Genomic DNA, 22,105 nt, shown 5'->3' with positions numbered 1-22,105 from the left:
GCCAAAAAACAAAAACAAAAACAACAAAAAAGCCTTCCCCAAAAGCCGCCGTTGAAAAATATTAGTTCAAGTCAAAAATTTGGCATAAAAGTCCATCAGCCAAATAACTGCATAAGGTTGCAAAATGTTCCCATGGTGCTCTTTCTCCTTGAATTAAAATTTTAATGTGACAAGTTGATTCCCTGGATTGTTACGTTGTAAAAAACAGGATACTTTCAGAAGCTTTACTTTAAGAGAGTGAGAAGAGGGGTGCCTGGGTGGCTCAGCTGGAGGAGTGTCTGACTTCTTGTCAGGTCATGATCTCACAATTTGTGGGTTCGAGCCTCCATCAGGCTCTGTGCTGACAGCTCAGAGCCTAGAGCCTGCTTCCAATTTTGTATCTCTCTCTCTCTTTCTCTCTCTCCCTCCCTCCCTTCCTCCCTCTGCCTCTCTTCGGCTCATGCTCTGTCTCTCTCTCTCTCTGTCTCTCTGTCTCTCTCTCTCTCACAAAAATAAGTAAACATTAAAAAAAATTTTTTTTAAAAAGAGTGAGAAGGGAAGAAATGATTCCTATTTTTTCCTGGCTCAGAGTATCTACTGTTAAAGTCAAATTTTAATCTTGTAGATAATGAAAAAAATTACTGTGTCAGTTTTTGCCTCCTATCTTAAGAAAAGATGTAAAAAAAAAAAACTACAGTGACTTAATTTGTTTTTATTAATCCTTTTTTTGTACTTTTTTTTGTACAAAGGGTGGGAGTGGTTTTTGCACGAGTTTTAACTAAGCCTGAGCAAATTTATCTCAGTCCTTTTGCGTACATTCATTTGACTCTTGTTTATAGGAGTTTGAACGGAAAAAAACCCCAAAGATGAGGGTTAACTATGTTTCTTACACGAGTTCGTACATTTGCATTTTTTAAATATTTAGGAGCTACATTATCTAATGTGCTTTTTTTTTTTTTTTTTTTTTTTTTTTTAGGAGAGAGAGAGAGAGACAGCGTGAGCAGGGGAGGGTCAGAGAGAGAGGGAGTCACAGACTGAAACAGGCTCCAGGCTCTGAGCTGGCAGTCAGCACAGAGCCCGACGCGGGGCTCGAACCCACGAACCGCGAGATCATGACCCAAGCGAAAGTCGGACGCTTAACCGACTAAGCCACCCAGGCGCCCCTCTAATGTGCTTTTTTAAAAAATTTATTTAAAAAGGAAAACACAGTACTACAATTTACAGATGTGGTTTTTCTTTTTTCCTTTACGGTTGTTAACATATGCAGTAGATGAAGGAAACTGAGTATTTGAGTCCAGCAGAATGATTACCAGAGGAAACGATGGGTTTGCTTGAGGAAAGGAACAAAGACTATTTATGTGCTTTACTACTCCTGTAAGATTTGCGAACTCTAGGAATGATTAGCTGGCAGCACAAAACCTAGAGACAAAACACCTTAATTTTGAAACAGAATCTCGAAGATCTGAGTGTTTAAATTAGCAGCTGACAAAGTGTGTTACAAATAGGGGCACAAATGAAAGCTGAGGGAATTTTTGTGAAAATTTAATGATTCCTGCACTGGAATCACCTGTGTGCCGTGAGCTACGCACATGCTGTGTCTCCAACACCTGTTGCTTAGATCTAGGACCTGTGAGCGAGGTGACCTCAGATATAAAATGAGTTGACCTGAAACAAAGCAAATTATTTTTTAAATGCCGTCAAGAAATGAGCTTTGTCATACAGCAGTAATTAGACTAATTCAAAAAAATAACCTTTTTCTTAATTTTCCTTAAGGCTGAGCTGATGTTTGATTATGTTCTTTATTCTTTAATTTATAGCTGTTCCTCAGTAGCCCCCAATGCTGTCTTTTCCAATTTCCGCAGACCCACAGATATATGCTCCCTAAGGCCTGGGAGGCAGCATGACCTTGAGGAAAAGCCTGAGGCCTTGAGTTGGAAGACTTTGGTCTTGAATTCCAGCTCCCATCCCTGGGCCTTAATTTCCTTAAGTATGAAATGAGGGATTAGATAACCCTAAATGATCTGAAAAGAAGCCCCTAAATCTTCTAATGGCTTCTGCCTTTGAAGTTTCCTTACCTCCTCCTCTTCTGGAGGCTTGATGTCTAAGGTACTTGTTATTTATAATATCTGCCTAGGAGGCATTTGTGGCTTCGGGTTAGGACTCCAGAGAGAGCGTGGGCCCTTGAATCACTCTGTACTGCATTAGGAGCATAGGGCAAGTCATATGCATTTACAAATGTAATTTTCTTTAAAAGTACGGGTGAAACATTCACAGTGGACCAAAACCCTCACAGTGACATATATGCCATCTTATCTTCGAATGTCACGGAAGGAAAGAGTTAGAAGCTCCAAGGTAACGATTAGGAAACCAAGCTTTTCCAGACACGATCTGGGGAACACTGACTAGCTCTAAAAAATTAATAGATGTTACTTGAACAGAGAGTTTGTGACTTGTCAGGGCTTTTAATATGCTAATGTGTGTGTTGGAGTTTTAAAGGCTTTGGGTAATGGAGTGTTTCTCAAGTTGTTTGCTTTTGGGAGGCCCCTTCCTCCCTCTATAGAACACCTCACTGGGTCTAGTGTTCCCAAGAACATGTTACCGGAGATTTCGAAACCAACCTTTAGGTGTGCAAAATGAATTGAATGCCATGCCTGGCACTTAGACCAAAGGAGAAGAAACCCCATTGTGTTTGCCTCAAAAGAGAAAAATGCAGAGTATATACGTCATGTTAGTCTAAGCAGAATTGTTCTTCGTGTTTTCTTTTTTGAATTATATCATTTATGCTTTTACTATTCTCAGTATTTTTCTAGCAGTGACAAATCTTAGAATTATGCTAACCCTGGATTTTGAAAGATTAGTTTTTAAAAAGCAACATTTCTTTATGAAGCTTTTTACTATCTCATAATAAGCTTTGAAAAATATTTGATCAGTAAATGCTTTGTTGGATCTTAGGTTGTTGATATTATTTCATATATAATTAAGATCAGAGAGATCCTAATTTTTAAAAAAAATTTTCAATGTTTATTATTTTTGAGAGAGAGAGAAAGAATAGGGAAGAGACAGAGAAAGAGGGAGACACAGAATCCGAAGCAGGCTCCAGGCTCTGAGCTGTCAGCACAGAGCCTGACGTGGGGCTCAAACCCATAGACTAGACTGCGAAATCATGACCTGAGCCGAAGTCGGACACTTAACTGACTGAGCTACCCAGGTGCCCTGAGAAATCAAATTTTTGAGAAAATATCTTCACAATATTTTATTTCTTTTAAGTTTTTTTATTTTGAGGGAGAGAGAGAATGAGTACAGGATGGGCAGAGACAGGTGACACAGAATCCGAAGCAGACTCCGTGCCGTCAGCAGAGAGCCCGATGCAGGGCTCAGACTCACGAACTGTGAGATCATGACCTGAGCTTACATTGGACACTTAACTGACTGAGCCACCCAGGCGCCCCCACAATATTTATTTTAAATCTAAACTCTAAAGCAGAACCACTGATCCCTTTAAACTTTATTAATGGATGATTAAAAAAAAATCTTCCTATGGATTTGCTATTACAATATTCTCAACGATATCTGGTGGAAAATAAGGTTTGTGATTCTTATTTGATCCTCCCTCGTGATTAGTTGACTTAGCTTTCATTTCAATTCTCCATAGTTTTGTCATTATAACAACTGAGTTTAGTAGCCAAAGAATAGCTGCCAAAAACTTTCGTTCTGTTAAATTCCCTACTTTGTGTAGTAGATGTTCTTGTGTAAGTTTCTGGACGGAGGAGAACATCCTGTCTCATGATGCTTAGAAAGGTTTTCCCTGTTTTGAATCAAATTTGGTGGTAATGAGAATTCCAGTGCTATATACTTGTTTTATATTTTATAGGTTCCCCCCTTTCCACTGACTTCCTGCTTTCCCCTCTGTCTCCCACCCCTGCCTCCCCCCCCTGCACCTAGAGAGTAGCTGACTGGCTGTTTAAATAAAAAGTTATATCTGGATTGAGACTGTTACTTTTTATGCATTTTGTAAACTTTGTTTTCCTTATATAAGTTACCATTTTCACAAAATTAAAATGTAGCTCTTTGTCTATTTTTAGTCCATCTTTTCCTTAACAGTTCTTTTAGAGTTGTTAATTTCCCTACCAATGACCGAATAAAATAGCCAATGTTCTGAAAATGAGAACATTTTCCATTGCTATACCATATTAGGTATGAGCAGTTAATTTGAACGAGGTGCTAATAATTTAAATCTTTCCAAAAGTAGTTCTTCATTTACCTTCAGTGCTTAGTCTTAATGTACATTAATTAATAGTATTTCTGCTTGGACACAAGTGACCTTGTGCCGCCTAATCATTTTTCCTAACCATTTGTTTCTAAGAAAGCTGAAACAGTTACAGTAGCAAGCACTTGATTTTGACATCAGTAAACGTTACATGTTTTAAAAGTCATTGCTGCAGCTGAAAATGATAGTGTTTCGCTCCCTTTTTAATACTGATGTTGGGTGTGGTCCCTTAAAGTAGTTATGAATAATGCTCATTGGTATTTTGCCATAGCTCAGTAGGTTCTGTGTACAAAGCCACTGCTTCTGCTTAACTTGAAGAAATGTTTAAATTTAAAGTAAGTTATTAGTGGGATCATAGTTGTTAAACAGCATTTTACCTTAAATGTTAACTTCCTCAATTCAGATGGATTTTACAATAGAGAAAGGGAGTCAACTAATATTTTTAAAGACTTGCTTGTTGATACATCTCGCTTACTACAAAATCCTTTTTAAAAAGTATTTTTAGGGGTGCCTGGGTGGCTTAGTTGGTTAAGCGTCTGACTTTCGCTTAGATCATGATCTCGCGGTTCGTGGGTTCGAGCCCCACATCGGGCTCTGTGCTGACTGCCAGCTCAGAGCCTGGAGCCTATTTCAGAGTCTGTGACTCCCTCTCTCTCTGACCCTCCCCTGCTCACGATGTCTCTCTCTCTCCTAGAAATAAATAAAACATTTAAAAAAAAATAAAAAATAGGGGCGCCTGGGTGGCTTAGTCGGTGAAGCGTCCGACTTTCGCTTGGGTCGTGATCTTGCGGTTCTGGGTTCGAGCCCCGCGTCGGGCTCTATGCTGCCAGCTCAGAGCCTGGAGCCTGTTTCAGTCTGTGACTCCCTCTCTCTCTGACCCTCCCCTGCTCACACTGTCTCTCTCTCTCCTAGAAATAAATAAAAAACATTACAAAAATAAAAAGCATTTTTAATAGAACCTAAGCATATGACCAAATTAAAATAAGTATATGGCTTTGTTGGATGTGTTACTGTTGTGTGAGTATTCAATAGCTGTTAGCCATTACTATCTTATTTTCTTATATATATGCATATATGTGTATATGTATATATATATTTTAAAATCACCTACTAGTTTTGTCAGTTGAATGTTATGTTTGAACATTTATTTGGGGATATTAATATTTTATGTAGAAAAAACTTTTGCTGGTTCATATGCAGTAGCTATTTGAGAGAATAAATCTATGAGTTATCTGGAGTCCTTTTGCAGTTACTATATTTACTTTAAATGTAAAATTTCAGAATAAAATTGGGTACTTTCTAAACTGAGCTAGTGGGATTAAAAGGAAGGTTTAAAGATTGTGGAGACAGTTAAATAGTGTTCCTTGTTCCTTGGCCAAGGGTCCTATCTCGCCTAGTAGTGGTTCGAGTCGCTCTACCAGCTCATTATTGTTGCTAAGATCATTGCACAGAGCCCACTAGCCTAAGTGCCAGGGGCCAGCACAATACTCATTATACCTCTTTGCTCCTCATTTATCTTAGAAAGAAAGTGACCAAAGAGAAAACCACAAAATCAAATTTGCTAAATTTTTGCAAGTGATCAGTACATGTAGAAAAACATATCATTTTTTCCCCCAACAGTATTTCATTCTGAAGGCAGTACACATATTGTATGAAAATACTTGACTTCCACGGTCTGGATTTATTCCTAATGAAAACAAAATAAATGCCTTTTTTAGGAAGGACTTAAAAATGTCAACAGGCATAATTCAGCTGTCCGCTCTTGTAGGTGTTTCTTCTGTGGGTCTTCTCATTGTCATTACCACCCTAGTCATTCACGTTCTTGTTCTGATGACCATTTACCTGGACAACTGAGGTAACTCGATTGCTATGACCTTTAGTCTTTTCCCTTTTCCACCCCAGCCTATGGGGACTGTACTCATAAGTCTTCTTAAAAAGGCAGGTCTGATGGTCATTCTCTTCAAAAGCCTCTGTGTGATTTACTGCTAAAGTAATAACAGGTTCCTCTGAGTCATTGAAGGTCCTCTTCCGAATGACCACCCCCGTACCCCCGCCACCCCCCCACCCAGGACACACACATTTTCAAACCTATATCCCTCTGCTTTCACTTTGAGACTTTAGACAACTGAATTGTGACAATTTTCTCAACTCTTCAGTTTTAAACACCTTCCCAGGTTTGATTTCTATCACAGATTCTGGCATTATTTCTTCAGAACATGCGTAATGGCTTACTTTCCTGTGCTTGTAAGAATTAAGTGTCTCTTCTTTTTTTTTTTTTTTTTTAATTTAATTTTTTTTTTTTTTTTTTTTTTTNAGAGGGAGACACAGAATCTGAAGCAGGCTCCAGGCTCTGAGCTGGCAGTCAGCACAGAGCCCGACGCGGGGCTCGAACCCACGAACCGCGAGATCATGACCTAAGCGAAAGTCAGACGCTTAACCGACTAAGCCACCCAGGCGCCCCTTAAGTGTCTCTTCTTAATATTACAGTGATTTTGTGGTAACTCCTCTCACATAATAGACTTTGAGCTTATTAACAGCAAGGACTGTACCCTATCATTTCTGCTCATCTTCTAGCTCATCTAAAACAGACCTGAATACACAACTAGCCACCATGCATCCCCAGTATTGATTTTGCTTGGTATTATCTATATATTTAATTAGACAAGTCAAGACTGGACTTAAGACAAAATTAAATCATACCATTTTGCTAACTTTCAGGTATTTTTAGTTTTAAATCTTTTCATGACTTTCAGGCTTAATAGACAAGAAGAGAAGGCAAAGCTGGGGAGGGAAGAAGTTGGAATTCTTTTCATTGCCCTTTAAATAAATCTAAAGCTGTCATCAAAGCAAACTGGATTTTAAATTGGTCAGAGCTGGAACGCCTGGGTGGCTCAGTCGGTTAAGTGTCCGACTTTCGCTTAGGTCATGATCTCACAGTTCAAGAGTTTGAGCTCCGTGTCAGGCTCTGTGCTGACAGCTCAGAGCCTGGAGCCTGCTTCAGATTCTGTGTCTCCCTCTCTCTCTCTGACCCTCCCCTGCTCACGCTGCCTCTCTCTCTGTCTCTCTCTCAGAAATAAATAAAACATTTAAAAAAAAATTAAATAGGTCAGAGTACAGATAGGTCTGGAGAGAATATATATTCCCTTTCTCTCTTAACCTAGCCCTTTGCCTCCTATTTTTCTTCTGTAAAATCTGTAAGATGCTAAAAAGAAATAGAATTTAACTTAAAAATATTATAGATCATTTACCAACAAAAATTAACTCCATGATTTTGACAACAACAGTTACAGCGTATTTGGTATTTATGGCTTTTTTCTTTTTCCTACAGAAAACCATAGGCAAAATTGCAACATGCTTGGAATTACGAAGTGCAGCTTTACAGGTAAACAACTTTTTTTTTCCCCTTCCTAATGTAAGAGAAAATTATTCTGAACTGTTCTTATAAACATTAGGCATTAAATCTAAAAGCAGTATTGTCTCAGAAAAGATTTATAGCAATAGGAATTCATGGCTTAAACTCCTATTAAAAGATTTCATATTTAATAAGTTGTAGAGAAAAGATGTAGCTTCCGCTTCTTGCAATTTTTAGCCTGAATGTTCCAAAATACGAAAACAAACAAAAACCCATTTGGGACTTTTCATTTTCTACTTTGAAAGCAAGAAATGGATTCATTTATTTTGTCTACTTTTTGAATCTTTAGTTCTTGCCATTTAAAAGACATAGGGTGTAGTGAAATCTTCATAATAAAAGATGTAATATGCATGTTTTAAATTCAGTCCACACAGTCTCAAGAAGAATTTAAACTGGAGGACCTGAAGAAGCTAGAACCAAGTAAGTTTTACTTTATATTTTTGATGGTACTCCTTTAGAAAAATATTTATTCTGTTATAGATACTGAGCTTATTTAGCATAAGGGTATCTGGGTGGCTCAGTTGAGCCTATGACTCTTGATTTTGGCCCAAGTCATGATCCCAGGATCGTGGAATGGAGCTTCACGTTGAGTGTGGAGCCTGCTTAAGATTCTCTCTCTCTCTCTTTTTCTCTCTCTCTCTCCATCTGTTTCCCCCTCTCTCCCCCCCCACTCGTTCATTCTGTCTCCCTAAAAAATTAAAATAAAAAATAGAGATTAGTTAGCATAGATGCTTATTCATTTCATTAGTATCTAGTCCTATGTGATTTTTTTGTGCTTTTATAAGTCCTATAATGTTTTAGAAATGTTTAAAATAAGTTATTAGTGGAATTGTAGTTGTTAACACTTTAGCTTAAATGCTAACCGCCTCCATTCAGGTGGATTTTATTGTAGAGAAAGGAAGGGAGTCAACTACTATTTTTAAAGACTTACTTGTTGATACATCTCACTTACAACAAAATCCTTTTTAAAGAGCATTTTTAAAAGAGCATCCAGTATATAGCCAAATGGTAGGAAAGTAAGTGTATTGTTTTGTGGCTATGTTACTGCTGTATGTGTAGAATACATCGATGTGTAGGACAAGTTACTTGATCTCTATTCCATTTACACGGCTATCAAATGATTTACCTAACTCCGGGTTAGACTGAGGATTAACCGTAAAGGTTACAGGAATTGTTACTCTGTTCGCCATTATAGCCTATGAATAGTTATTTGAGTTGAGGTACCTCATCAGTATGTTTTAGCCTTTGTTTTGTTTTAACCACTTCAGTGACTGTAAGTACTTGGTGGCGCTAACAGTGGAGTTTCCTGGAGAGGATAAAGGTACAGCCCTTGAGGCCCATTTCTACTACCTGTCCTTGAAAACCACACTGCAATCAGCCGGGCTGTTGCCGAGCTCTGCAGAGTAGTTCCTTGTTCCCATTTTCCTTAACCTTCTCGAAAGCTTTTTTGAAGTAAACGTTCATAGGTTTTGGTGGTCAGGGTGTGCCAGATAAGATTTCCTTGTTGGTGCAAATGAACGTTCCCTCGGAGGACATGTTTGTAATACAGGCAAAGACACAGCTATCAACTATCACCACAGTTCACTTTAGAACATTTCCGTCGCCCCGGAAGGAAACCCCCTCCCCGTTAGCACACGCCTGCCTCTCCCGCTCCTTGATTTCCGGTCCTAGGCAACCGTTAATCCACTTTCTGTGTTTGTGAATTTGTGTGTTCTGGACATTTTGCATAAATGCAGTCATACCATATATGGTTATGTATTAGATTATTTTAAGAAAAGCACATTGATAGCTTTTTAAAAAGATTACAATGGGGGTGATTAGGTGGCTCAGTCAGCTGGGCATCCGACTTAAGCTCAGGTTATGATCTCACGGTTTGTGGGTTTGAGCCACGCATCAGGCTCTACACTAACTGTGTGGAGCCTGCTTCAGATTCTCTGTCTCCCGCTCTGTCCCTCTCTGTCCCTCTCTGCCCCCCCCCCCACAAAACTAAACATATAAAAAATTAATATAATGGTTCCAAAGAAGATTATAATGTTCTATTTTTTTAATGATAAAAATTATTAGGATTTTGACATTCTATTTAGTCACTGTTTTCCATTAGTTTTTGGTTGTTTTTTCAGTTTGTTTCCAAATAAAATTTTAGAATCTTACAGATTTCTCCTGTTCCCTATAGGATCTTTCCTTTCTGAAAGTTACCATTTTTTAGAGTATCAGCTATGGACCAAACACTCAAATAAGTCCACTCAGCTGTGTTTTGCTGATGCTTGCCCATGACCTTACAGTATGTAAATGTGAGAACTGGGTTTTGACCAGGTTTCTAAGTGACTCCAAAGCCTACGTTCCTTCTACTATATTGAGTTAATATCTGTAGTGGTGTACAGTATTGACATCAGTCCTAAACAGCATGGTTTTCCAGTTCAAGCTCCTGAAGACTGTTGACCCCTGTATGAGGAGAAGATGGGACTAAAATCTGCATTAATCTTTTATGTCTTCTTTTGTTGTTGTTTTGTCTGCTGCTTATTTTTTTAGGATTAGGGATAGGAATGGAAAGCAAAGATAGTACTATTGGGGTTTATTTTGTTATACTTTGAATGTATATAGTGCATGTAGATTTCTCCCTTCTTGGTACTTAATTTAGGTGATTTTAATTTGCTGTTGCCTCTTCAAGGAATGTAAATGTATATGTTGTATCTCAGGGTATGCTCTGTAATTTTGCATTTATCAAAGCGAGGCATTAGTTATGAGTTAGTTACTTGGTCAGAATGAAACATTTTCTACAAATTGGTATTTGAGTATATTCCAGACGGAGTCAAGCTAGCCTCTGCACCTTCTAAGGCCAGAAGGAAAGAAAAATTAATATGTGGAACTTGGTTTTATTCTGCTACTGTGTTTTTGCTTCAAGGTTTTAAAAGAGATCTCTTAATAGTCTTGTCTGAAATTCTTACTACAACTAAGATCTTAAAAGTACTATTTATTACATTTTCTTATGTTAGTCCTTGGTAATCGACTACTTATTACTGAAACCTCTCCACCCCCCCAACCCCCACCACCCTGTACTTCCATTGATTGATCCTACAAGGCCCCAGAGTAATCTCACCTTTCTCTGGAAGCTTTTTCTCCCTAATTAAGCTCTACCTCCTGTCTTTTTTTTTTTTTTAATGAGTTTATATATTTATTTTGAGAGAGACACAGACACTGTGAGCAGGGAAGGGTCAGAGAGAAAGAGAGAATCCCACACAGGCTCCGCTTGGTCAGCATAGATCCCAGCGCGGGGCTCAAACCCACAAGACCGTGAGATCATGACCTGAGTTGAAACAGAGAGTTGGACGCTTCACCAACTAAGCTACCCAGATGCCCCTTCCTTCTGCCTTTTATAGGAGCATTTTTTATTATTCATTATCGTAGTCCGCCCTGTATGCTTCTCACTTAAATTCATTTCTCCCCTCACGGAGATTGCAAATAACCTTTGTATTTTCCCTACAGAGCACAATTCAATGCTCTGAGTATCATACAAACTTGGCACATTTTTTTTAACATTTATTCATTTTTGAGAGAGCGCGCGAGTGCGAGTAGTGGAGGGGAAGAGAGAGAGGGAGACACAGAATCCTAAGCAGACTCCAGGCTCTGAGCTGACAGCTCAACCCACTACACAGGGCTCGAATTCACAAGTGGTGAGATCACAACCTGAGCCGAAGTCGGACGCTTAACCGACTGAGCCCACCCAGGTACCCCTTAACTTGGCACATTTTTAAGTTCAATAGGGTTGAATGTCTTCAGGGAATCTTCTCCTGTAATTTTAAACATAACCTTTCAGGGGCGCCTGGGTGGCTCAGTCGGTTGAGAGCCCGACTTCAGCTCAGGTCATGATCTCACGGTTTGTGGGTTCAAGCCCCATGTCGGGCTCTGTGCTGACAGCTCAGAGCCTGGAGCCTGCTTTGGATCCTGTGTCTCCCTCTCTCTCTACCCCTTCCCTGCTCATGCTCTGTCTTTCTCTATATCAAAAATAAAAACCAAAAAAAAAATTAAAAAAAAATAAAACATAACTTTTCAGATGGGGAGGTAGCACCTGTTCATTTTGTCCCCCAGAAAAATGAAACGAATTAGGCACAGAAGCAGAACACATTTTGATAATTGCATGTCTGTCATCTTCAGAGTGTCACCTTGCAGAGGGTGGCAGGCCAGGCTATGTGACAGTGGGCTAGGAGTACCAGATGTTTACCAGCACAGGTGTGCCACCAGATGCCAGCCATGATGGACCCCGTGCTCGCCTCTAACTTCCAGGAAATTATAAACCATGTCTCTTCTCCAAATCTTCCTAAAGTACCAGCAAAAGTATTGGTGGGAGAAAAATCCTATGTAAAGTTTTATTGGTGGGAGAAAAATCCTATGTAAAGTTTAAGTTGAGCCCTATTTTATTTATTTTTAAAATTTTTTTAACGTTAATTTTTGAGAGACAGAGCATGAGCAGAGAATGGGCAGAGAGAGAGGGAGACACAGGATCCGAAGCAGGCTCCAGGCTCCAGGCTCCGAGCTGTCAGCACAGAGCCCGACGCGGGCCTCGAACCCACAGACTGCGAGACCATGACCCGAGCCAAAGTTGGATGCTTAACTGACTGAGCCACCCAGGTGCCCCTGTTGAGCCCTATTTTAAAAAGGCATTAGAATCTCTGTTGTTCCATTGTTGGTGAAAATAGAAACCTATCCTACAATTATAGAAAATGAGAAAAGATCTGTTATTTTTCTTACAAAATTACTCATATAATTAAATATCTAATCATTTCCTTTTCAAAGCAGTGGTGTACCTAAGAGAAGAAATACTGTTCCGTGCTTGTATTGTAATACAAACACAAGATACTTTTAGTAACTGATATCATTTTCAACTTCTTTATTAATTTTTTTACATATGTTGTAAGGGTTGATTTTCCCCTTTTTATAATAAAAATGTCATTTCTGTGGTTTCATTTCTTTTTTATTTTTGTGGGGGAGAGAGCAAGTGCACATGCGTGGGAGCAGGGGAGGGGAGAGAGAGAACCTTAAGTAGATTCCACACCTACCATGGAGCCTGATGTGGGGCTCAATCCCACAACCATGAGATCATGACCTGAGCTGAAATTAAGAGTCAGACACTTAACCGACTGAGCCCCCCAGTGCTCTCATTTCTGATATGAATGACACATGGTCATCTTTCTCACCCACTTCCCTATTCTTAGTATTTAGCACAATACTGTGATATTTGAGTTCAATTCATAGTTTGTTCACAATGAGCAGTTGGTTTAGAAAAGATGTTTTTGTAATTGTAAAAACCATGCTTTTCAGTGAGACCTGAAATATGAAATACTCTCTTCTAGCTAGCTGACTGTGGGAAAACTATGGAGAGGATAAATTACCATATAATAATGGGGGCTTATCCTTCTATGGGATTTAAGATTTCCCATGCAGTTTCATATATATTCATTCTGTCAGCAGTCTGTGAAGGAAGTAGTATTCCCATTTTAGAATTGGGGAACCTGAGAGAGTAGCTACATGAATGACACAGCGACAGTTGACATAGTGATAGGGCTAAGCTCTGATTTCAGATCCTGTGCCTCTTCCCCCTTGCCTGTCAGACTTCACTTATGTAGCCTGTTTTCTTCCTTGAACCAGCCAAGCAAGGGCCTACCTCAGAGCCTTTGTGACTGCTCTAGCCTGTTGGGCTTTTTTAAAGATTTTATTTCTAAGTAATCTCTCTTCCCCACGTGGGGCTTGAACTCACAACCCCGAGACTGACAATTGCACACACCACTCACTGAGCTAGCCAGGCACCCCTCTAGCCTGTTTCTTATACTTGGAAAGCCCTTCCCCTGGTGCTACTTCTGGACGGTTCTTCTCATTCCAGGTTATGGCTCACATGCCTTCCAACAAGTTAGTTTTGAAAGGCCTGCCCTCTCCACCGTAGCTGAAGTCCACTCTGTACTCCATTTACACACTCGTCCTGGCTGTGTCTTTTCTAACACTAATCACAGTCTAACATTGTCTTGTTAATTTGTTTACTTACTGTCCGCTTCTGACTAGAGTCTCAGAGCCATAGATGAGATCAGTAACCCTCTGACTTGATCCCTGCCGTTCCTTTAGCACCTAAGAACTCACCGGAACATTGTGGGCACTTGGTGCACGTTTGTTGAAAAGAAGAGAGAGGAAAGATGAGGGTAAGAGCCGGGGGGGAGAGAGAGAATAAAAATGAATGAGAAGGTAGCCGCAAGTCCCAGGCCTCTCTCTCACGGAAGGACTCGGTAAGAGTGCACAGAGAAGTCCAGTAAACACCCGACTGCTGTTGGAGTAAGTCAGATGATCATTACCTGTGCCCTGGAGTTTCCTACTTTGGGATGATGGTATTTATGCCACAGGTATTCTGTCCGTAGACTACAGCACTCCAGAACAAGGCCGAATAACTTGAGTACAATAGGAATTTTTGGAGTACTCAGTATCGCCATTACTTCGCCTTCATATAATCTCAGGTGGTTACCGAAAACCCACAGCGCCAGCTAGGAAGCACCAATTACAGACTTACTGTACCCCTGTAAGGTATCCGTAGTTCTAGTGCTTTTCTAAATGCAGGCGGAATTCCAGAATATCTCTCTTTAAGTTTACATACCAGAATGTAATCATCGACCACATAAGAACACAGAAGGTGGTGGGCGCCATGTTATTGAAAGACTTCTCTTGAGGATAGATCCTTCTTTGTGTCTGTCTGTAGGTACATATGTGTATGTCTGTAGTAAGCTATAAGTGGCATGTGGAAATCATAACCAGTTTTATCCAGTTTTGCCAGTTTTATGGAGTTGAGGGGAAATCTACTTAGCACATAGACCAAAATGATCTCATGTACCTCTAATTGGTTATCTTTGACACTAGTCTTTTAACTGAAGTACTCCAGGGAGGGGGTCTTCTCTTTCTCAACTGTCCTATATGTCTCACCTAGGATCTTGTACAAGGAGCTATTTTGGAGTTCATTTTCCCTGAGGGCTCTGAGATTCTGGAACTTATTCTCCTTAGAGATCTGACAAAGTACTGGTACCTGGCGTGTATTCTATGTTTTCATTTTGATGAGACCTTCAGTGTTGCGTTGTGGCTCTGAATGATTCTAAAATTGAGATTTTTTTTTTAAGGTATTAACATGCATAGTAAAATGGATTAAAAAATCCCAGTGACTCCCCAGTGAGTCACGTCGCCCATGCTCCATGCGAAAGCAGTTAGGGACTCTGGGCCCATGGCCATAATAGGGATTGATCACAGAGGCCCCCTCTGCTTCATTTCCAATAAAGCTTTTCGTTCTGATTCATGGGAGAATTAATGTACCTTTCTCTCTGTTTTTATTCTAGTCCTCAAGAATATTCTTACATATAACAAAGAATTCCCATTTGATGTTCAGCCTGTCCCCTTAAGGTAAAATAAAGAAGCATCACTATCTGTCTTTTTGTTTTATTGTCTTATACCTATTTTTTCAGATATTTCTAAAATTTTTTTATATCAACATTGCCACCTTTAATATCAATACGGCAACATTTTTATGTCAGCGTTTTTGTGTCAGCGTCTTACCTGTGAAATGAGTGGCCGTGATATCTCTGTAGGATATTTAGTTTTGTAGCTCACTGTTTTATCTGCCGTTCTACATGTAGAAGAATCTTAGCACCTGGTGAAGAAGAGAATCTGGAATTCGAAGATGAAGAAGAAGAGGGCGGCGCGGGAGCAGGGTCTCCCGACTCCTTTCCTGCTCGAGTGCCCGGTGAGCATCCCTTAGTCCAAAATGGGCAGAAGTGAATCCAGCATGAGGGTGTTTACAACTTATTTTGGTGCTTGCTGCTGAGAAGTGAAGCCTTCCCAGAGCTCATGGCCAGTCTTAAAAATGAATTTTCACAGCCGTGTTATTGACCGTAGCCATTTTGTAAGTATAGTCTGAGAACATCTTCCTGTCTGTAAGCTGACCACCCTGAGGTCCAGGGACTTGGCGCGCAGTGCCCTCCCCGCTACGATGTACTGCGGTGAGCAAAGAGCAGAACAGAGTCAGCCAAGGGAGAACATGACATCTGGAGGAAACCAGGTGGAGGCTCTGAGAGTCCTCCCCAGTGAGTCACGTCCCCCGTGCTCCACGTGAAATGCTGTCTCTGAGGGAAACAGTTAGAGACTCCGGGCCCACGACCGTAACAGGGATTGATCACAGAGGCCCCCTCTGCTTTGAACCGGCCAGAATTCTAGCCTCCTCGCAGGAAGGCAGCTACTCAGCATAAACCATATCGCTTGCACAAACGGTTTGTGGACAGTAGCCACTCTTCCTGAGGGATAGTGGGAACATTCAGGTTCCCGGATTCCAGCCAAGGGGTGGCTTTGCCAGTAGGCCTTTCTGAGAATGAGTCTCGGGCCTGCTATGTTAACTGTTTTTTGGACACGATTACAAGCACTTCTTTAGTTAATCAAAAGTAGTCATGAAAATTGGATCTGGGGGAGTGGGTGCTGAGCAAATGCCCTTTTTTCCCATCTTGATTTAGGAAAGCGAATGGCAAGCCTTCTTTATTTGCGAAGATCTCAGTGGGGATCCCCCTTGTGTACGTGACCTAGGCGGGCACCTGGATTAGTTTCTTGCTTCTCCCAATCCCTGGTTGACTCTGGTCTGTCCTTAACACAGTGCGTAGTTTTCATTTGTGGTAAACTGGGTCACTTCAGGAAAACTAGCAATGTGCTAGAAGATTATCATGCGTTTTAAAATAGACTCTGGAAGCTTCCCAGTAGAGCTAAATACAATCTGTGTGTCATCCAGATAGCGTTCTTGGTAATAAGAATATAGTAAGATTCCTGTATTCTTGAAACTCCCTGGGGAGGCTTTATGGAGTGGGAGCAGCCTGGCTTGAACCAACAGCTACATGGGCTAGAGTCTGGGCTCCGCCAGTTACTGGTTGAAGGACTTTGCTCTTGTTTCCTAAACCAGCCTGAACCTCAATTTTTTTATTTATAAAATGGGATAATGATGGTGCCTAACTTAGAAGGTTACCGTGAAGATTAAGCATGGCACTGTGCCTGAAGCTTTGAGCACTGTGTGTGTCCGGTGCTGAGTACTTAGTGACTGCGGTCACTCCGCCTCCCCTCCCTTCAGGGGGCGGCCCCGGGACCTGTGTGTGGGTTACTGGGGGAATCCCAGGCCCTAGTGAATGTTTCCTTGGTACAAGGGCATTATTTCCAGGCTGCTCTGCTCGGTGAAGAGTGGGATATTTGTCTTACTTTTGCCATTTACATAAGAAATTTCAAGCTGGTGAGAGAAATTATTTTGCTGTTTTACCGACTGAATAATCATCATTCTCTTTTCAAACCACATACTGGAATTGATGTCGCTTCCGGTGCTGAAAATTTAAGCCCAGTTTCGTTGTTTGCTCACTTAACGCACTTCTGTGGCAAACGGGATCCTTATGGAGCAGATGATGTGAACGTGACACAGATTAAGGTCTTGGTGGGGCTCGGGGTGCGGAGTTGAAAAGAAACTACATCGATTAAATCCATTTGCTCTGTAAGATTAAACCCAAGCTAAACAGATCTTTGTATCCTGATACTGCATTGTGATATCTCATTTCAGACACACAGGAAGGTTACCAAACCTTTTGTTCCCTGAATTTCTTTTTCCTCAAAGTAGGAAAGAGCACATTTAGTTTAATTAACTGGATTTAGTTTGTGATGAGTGTTATTAAAACAGTAATTTATAAGATTGTATTCATTGAAATCGCCACTGAAATAGGAAGATGACATTTAACACTTAATTGTAAAGCAGGAAAACCGTTTTTTTTCTTTGTTACTCGGTGGGAACCCACGATTTCAGGGTCACCTAGACAGTGTCTGCAGTTTGGTGGCAAGGAATTGTGATGTTTTCTTTTTATTTGTCACCTTTGTTTTTTATAATTTGTACGTTTTTTGTGACTTTTTAAAGTCAGATTTATTGAAGAATCATTTATGTATATAACTCACCATTTTTAGTGGTCAGCTTAATGAGTTCTGAGAAATGCATAGTTACATAACCACCACCAAGTGAGGCTGATGACGAAGGCGGTATCGTATGTGGGGCGGTATTGACTCAGAGTCGTTTTTTCCCTGTTTATAATTAAAAATGACTTCCAGCCAACCTTTCTTGAAGAACAAAAAAAAAAAAGCTTAAAAAAATCTTAGCTTTCTTGATACTACTTTCTTTTTTCAAAAATGTAAAAACTTACAGGCAAACATAATAAATGTATTTTAAATAACTGGCTTAAACTAAAATGAGATTTAATTATTCTAAAGGTAGGCTTGCTGGATGTCCTCTAAATAAAGGCTATAAATTTACAACCTGTTATTTATCTCCAGAAAATGTATTGACAGTGTTGAATAGTAAAGCTACTAAAATCGTAAACCAAAGTAATATGAATTCAAAAATAGCCCAAACCACCCTTTTCAAGATTTTACAACCCATTTTCTTATTGACAAGTTCAACTGTAGGCTTAGCTGTTACAAAATTATCATATGAATGTGTTGACTTATCTCTTATGTAGGCCTAAGTATATGTACACAGTTAGTTTTGAAACTAAAAGAATGAAATTTACCTCTTTAATGTGGACACAATTTTAATATTCATTTGGGAAAAACATAGGCTTTCATAAAAGGAGAATCTACCATTGGCTTTAAAGTTGGATGAGCAGTCCCCTTTTGACTGTCAAAAAAGCCGTAATCAAAGTTAAAAAGACAAATAAGGAGCCAACAACTTTAATATATAAGAAACCTTTACCTTATGTCAACAAAGGCCACAAGCATATTAGAAAATTGGGCAGAGAGACATGGACAGTGTACACACACATGCAGACACACAGATATGCACAAGTAGCCCTTAAACATATGAAAAGATAAGTAACTTATAATAAGAGACACACAAATTAAAACTGCTGTTGTGAGGCTGTGGGGAACACACTCACTGCTGGTGTGAGAACAAAAAGGTTCAGCCCCTCTGGAGGGGAATTCGTCAACGACAACAAAAGTAGACATTTTATTCTTAGGCCCAACATTCTCCTTCTAGGACTTTATTCTGAAGCTGTACCTCCAATAAATTGAAAAAAAAACAAACAAAAAGCAAAACACATATACATCAGGTTATTTATTGTGCTATTTGTAATAGTAAAGTATTAGGAACAACCTAAATGCCTCACGTAGATTGGCTGAGTAAACTGTCATACAGAGAACACTGCAGATAATAACTAGGAACATCTTGAACTAATTGATTTTTTAAAAATTTTTTAACAATTATTTCTTTTTGAGAAACAGGGACAGACTGTGAGTGGGGGGAGGGGCAGAGAGAGAGAGGGAGACACAGAAGCTCAAGCCGGCTCCAGGCTCCACTCTGTCAGCACAGAGCCCCATACAGGCTCTGTGTAATAAGTGTAATATTGTGTAATAAGTGATTTTTGAGAATAGAGTGTTAAATAAGCGAGGTACATCAAGGTGATTCACCTTAATAGATTGAGACGAATCTCTGTCTTCTCAGTAGATGCAGAAAATATTTAAATTCTAAATCTATTATTGAGTTTAAAAAACTCTGGCAGACTGAGAACAAAACACTTCTGTAGGGACACTTAGAGCCAAAAATCATACTTAGTGGTAAAAATTGAAGCTTTCCTTTTCAGATGAAGAACAAGACAAGAGTAAGAGTGCCTACTATTACTTCTTTGTATTAACATTGTTCTGGAAGTTCTAGCCAGTGCAGTGGGACAAGAAAAAGAAATAAAAGATAAACAGTAGGGGCAGAAAATCCCTTTTTTTATTCATAGTTAGTATATATATGTGTGTGTGTGTGTATGTGTGTGTGTATATGTGTGTGTATGTGTATATGTGTATGTGTGTATGTATGTGTGTGTGTGTAAACGTGTATGTTTGTGTCTGTATATGTGTGTGTCTATATATGTGTGTATATATGGATGTATATGTGTGTATATGTCTATATGTGTGTGTATGTGTGTGTGTATATGTGTGTGTATATGTATATATAGTATATGTGAAAGAATCAGTAGATGAGAAATCAGGATTAATAAGCGTTTAGCATGCGTGGTTAGAAAAAAAACAGTCTGTACTTGAGGATCGATTCTATCTATAAAAGAGCAACAATTGCTTAGAAAATGAAATCACTTTTGTCAGAGTATCATAGAATATTAAATACCTAGTAATCCAACAAATGAAGTATAAGACCTTTGTGAAGAAAATAATAAAACTATCAAGAAAAGTTAAGTCTTTAATAAATTGAAAGGTATAGTTCAGTTCATGGATTAGAAGAAGCCATTTGTAAAAGATGTGACTATTTCTAAAATTGATCTGAACTTCACTGTAATTCCAAAAGATTTTTTTTTTTTTAAAGAACTTGACAGCTGTTTTTATAACTTAAATGGAAAATGTAAAGGGCTAATAATAGTTGCCTCTTGAAAAGCAATGTCAAGAGGGGAAATTATGCTTTACCAAATGTCAAGACTTTTAACAAAGTTACAGTTCTTAAGAAACTACATAGCAGGGCGCCTGGGTGGCTCAGAAGGTTAAGTGTCTGACTTCCGCTCAGATCATGATTTCAGGGTTCGTGAGTTCAAGCCCCATGTCAGGCTCTGTGCTGAAAGCTCAGAGCCTAGAGCCTGTTTCAGATTCTGTGTCTTCCTCTCTTTCTGCCCCTCCCCCACTTGTGCTCACTCTCTCTCTCAAAAATAAGCATTTAAAAAAATAAAAAGAAATGACTTAACAGTGCAAGTTTGAGAGACAGTCCCATGAGACAGAATGGAAAGCCCAGAACAGCCCGTGCTTGATTTGTGATCAAGGTGCACTGCAGATCAATGGAGGAAACAGTGGTCACTTAAATAAGTGGTGTGGGACAGTTGGGTGTCTGTGGTGGACAGAATGAGCTTGGGCTCCTTCCACACACCAAAGACAAAATCTATTCAAAGCGGATTGTAGAATTAAATGCAGATGGAAAAACGAGAAGGCTGTTACCAGATAAGGAAATAACCCTCATGATCTTGGAATGGGGAAGGATTCTTGAATAGGACACAGAAAGCAGTGACTATAAAGGAATTTAAAGTTAAGAAATTGAATATATTAACATTGAGAATTTGTCATAATAAGAAGACCGCATTAACAGAGAAAGGCATTTTAAACACATCAAACTAATCTTTGGTGTTAGAAGTCAAGAACGGTTGTTATCTCGGAGGAGGGGGGTTGGGTGTGGTGGGGACACAGGGCGCTCCTCGCATGCTGCTAAGAAAGATGAACATTCCAAAAAAAGATGGACAAAATAATTGAACAGATACTTCAGAAAAGAGGAAATCCAAATGCTCATTCTAAAAAAATTTTTTAAGTTTATTTATCTTGAGAGAAAGAAAGTGAGTGAGCAGGGGAGGGACAGAGAGAGAGAGAGAGAGAGAGAGAGAATCCTGAGCAGGCTCCATGCTGTCAGCACAGAGGCTGATGCGGGACTTGATCCCACAGACCGTGCAATCATGACCTGAGCCAAAATCAAGAGTCAGACACTTAACCGACTGAGCCCCCCAGGCGCCTCCAAATGCTCATTCTGAAATGAAAAGGGGCTCAGCCTCAGTCAGTCAGTGGAGAAATGCCTACTAAAACTGGATCAACATTTCTCCACACTCAAACTGACCAAAAAGAAGGGTGTCACAGAGAGTGGGGTGTGGGGGCGGTGCTGGGCGTGGCGCCTGCACAAGCATTTTGGACATAGGTTGTCTTTACATAGTAAAAAGGTGGGCACTGCCGTGTGACTTGGTGATCCCTCTCTTTTGCAAATGTGTGCTCACGTACACTAAAATGTGTGTGCAAGGATGTTACAGCTGTGTTAGTTCAAACAATTTCCAAAAGCCTGGAGCCGCTCATAGTGGCTGCCAGCGGAAGAACGGGTACAGACACTGTACCGTGTTGATAAACCCCGCGTACCACTCACGCCTGCACTATGCAGTCATTCAGGCGAGCAAGTTACAGCGACTGGCAGAAGCGGGCAGACATTATTGTACCGTGCTTTTCAGTAAGTATTTTGAAAGCCAGGATAGTGGAGAAGAATTAGAGGAACCGTGGGTGGTGGTCGGAGGGAGCTGCTGGGGTAAGGGTTATCTTTGACCTAAGTGACGGTCCCCTGGGTGCCTGCTTTCCAGGTTTCCTTAAGCTGTGAGCTTGTTTCATTTGCTCTTCTGAATATTTGTCAGATTTCACAATTAACATTTGAAAGAGACGGTGGATGCAGGAAGAGACCTTTTTTTATCTTTAATATAAGAAAACGTTTGAATATTTAAAAATGTGTTAAAATATGGAAGAATGTCAAGGATCTGTTTCATGTGAAAAGGTACTGTTAGAATTTTACTTGGCAGTGGTATTGAGTACTGCTTTTAGGGTTCCGAGCTGGACATTTTCTTTCACAAGGGTCACCA

At 39.9% G+C, this 22,105-nt stretch overlaps 1 protein-coding gene across 4 annotated transcripts in view; it reads left to right on the top strand.

Annotated features, from left to right (window-relative positions):
* The window catches only part of AIDA (axin interactor, dorsalization associated), a 39,943-nt gene that overhangs the window by 8,436 nt on the left and 9,402 nt on the right, over positions 1–22,105 (top strand). For all 4 annotated transcript variants that reach the window (XR_005526441.1, XR_005526440.1, XM_039222244.1 and 1 more), the window contains exons 3-6: positions 7,575–7,628; positions 8,024–8,078; positions 15,017–15,080; positions 15,314–15,420. Coding sequence is in view for 2 of the 4 variants with exons in the window: in XM_039222244.1 (XP_039078175.1) it covers positions 7,575–7,628; positions 8,024–8,078; positions 15,017–15,080; positions 15,314–15,420 (280 nt within the window). In the remaining 2 variants the exon portion in view is untranslated. The remainder of the gene's footprint in view (positions 1–7,574; positions 7,629–8,023; positions 8,079–15,016; positions 15,081–15,313; positions 15,421–22,105) is intronic.

The sequence above is a fragment of the Hyaena hyaena genome, unplaced genomic scaffold (genome assembly GCF_003009895.1).
Source record: "Hyaena hyaena isolate Hyena2069 unplaced genomic scaffold, ASM300989v1 scaffold_1086, whole genome shotgun sequence".
In the NCBI taxonomy this organism is placed as follows: Eukaryota; Metazoa; Chordata; class Mammalia; order Carnivora; family Hyaenidae; genus Hyaena; species Hyaena hyaena.
Note: the sequence above shows the minus strand (reverse complement) of the source record. Positions and strands in the feature narration are given on the sequence as shown.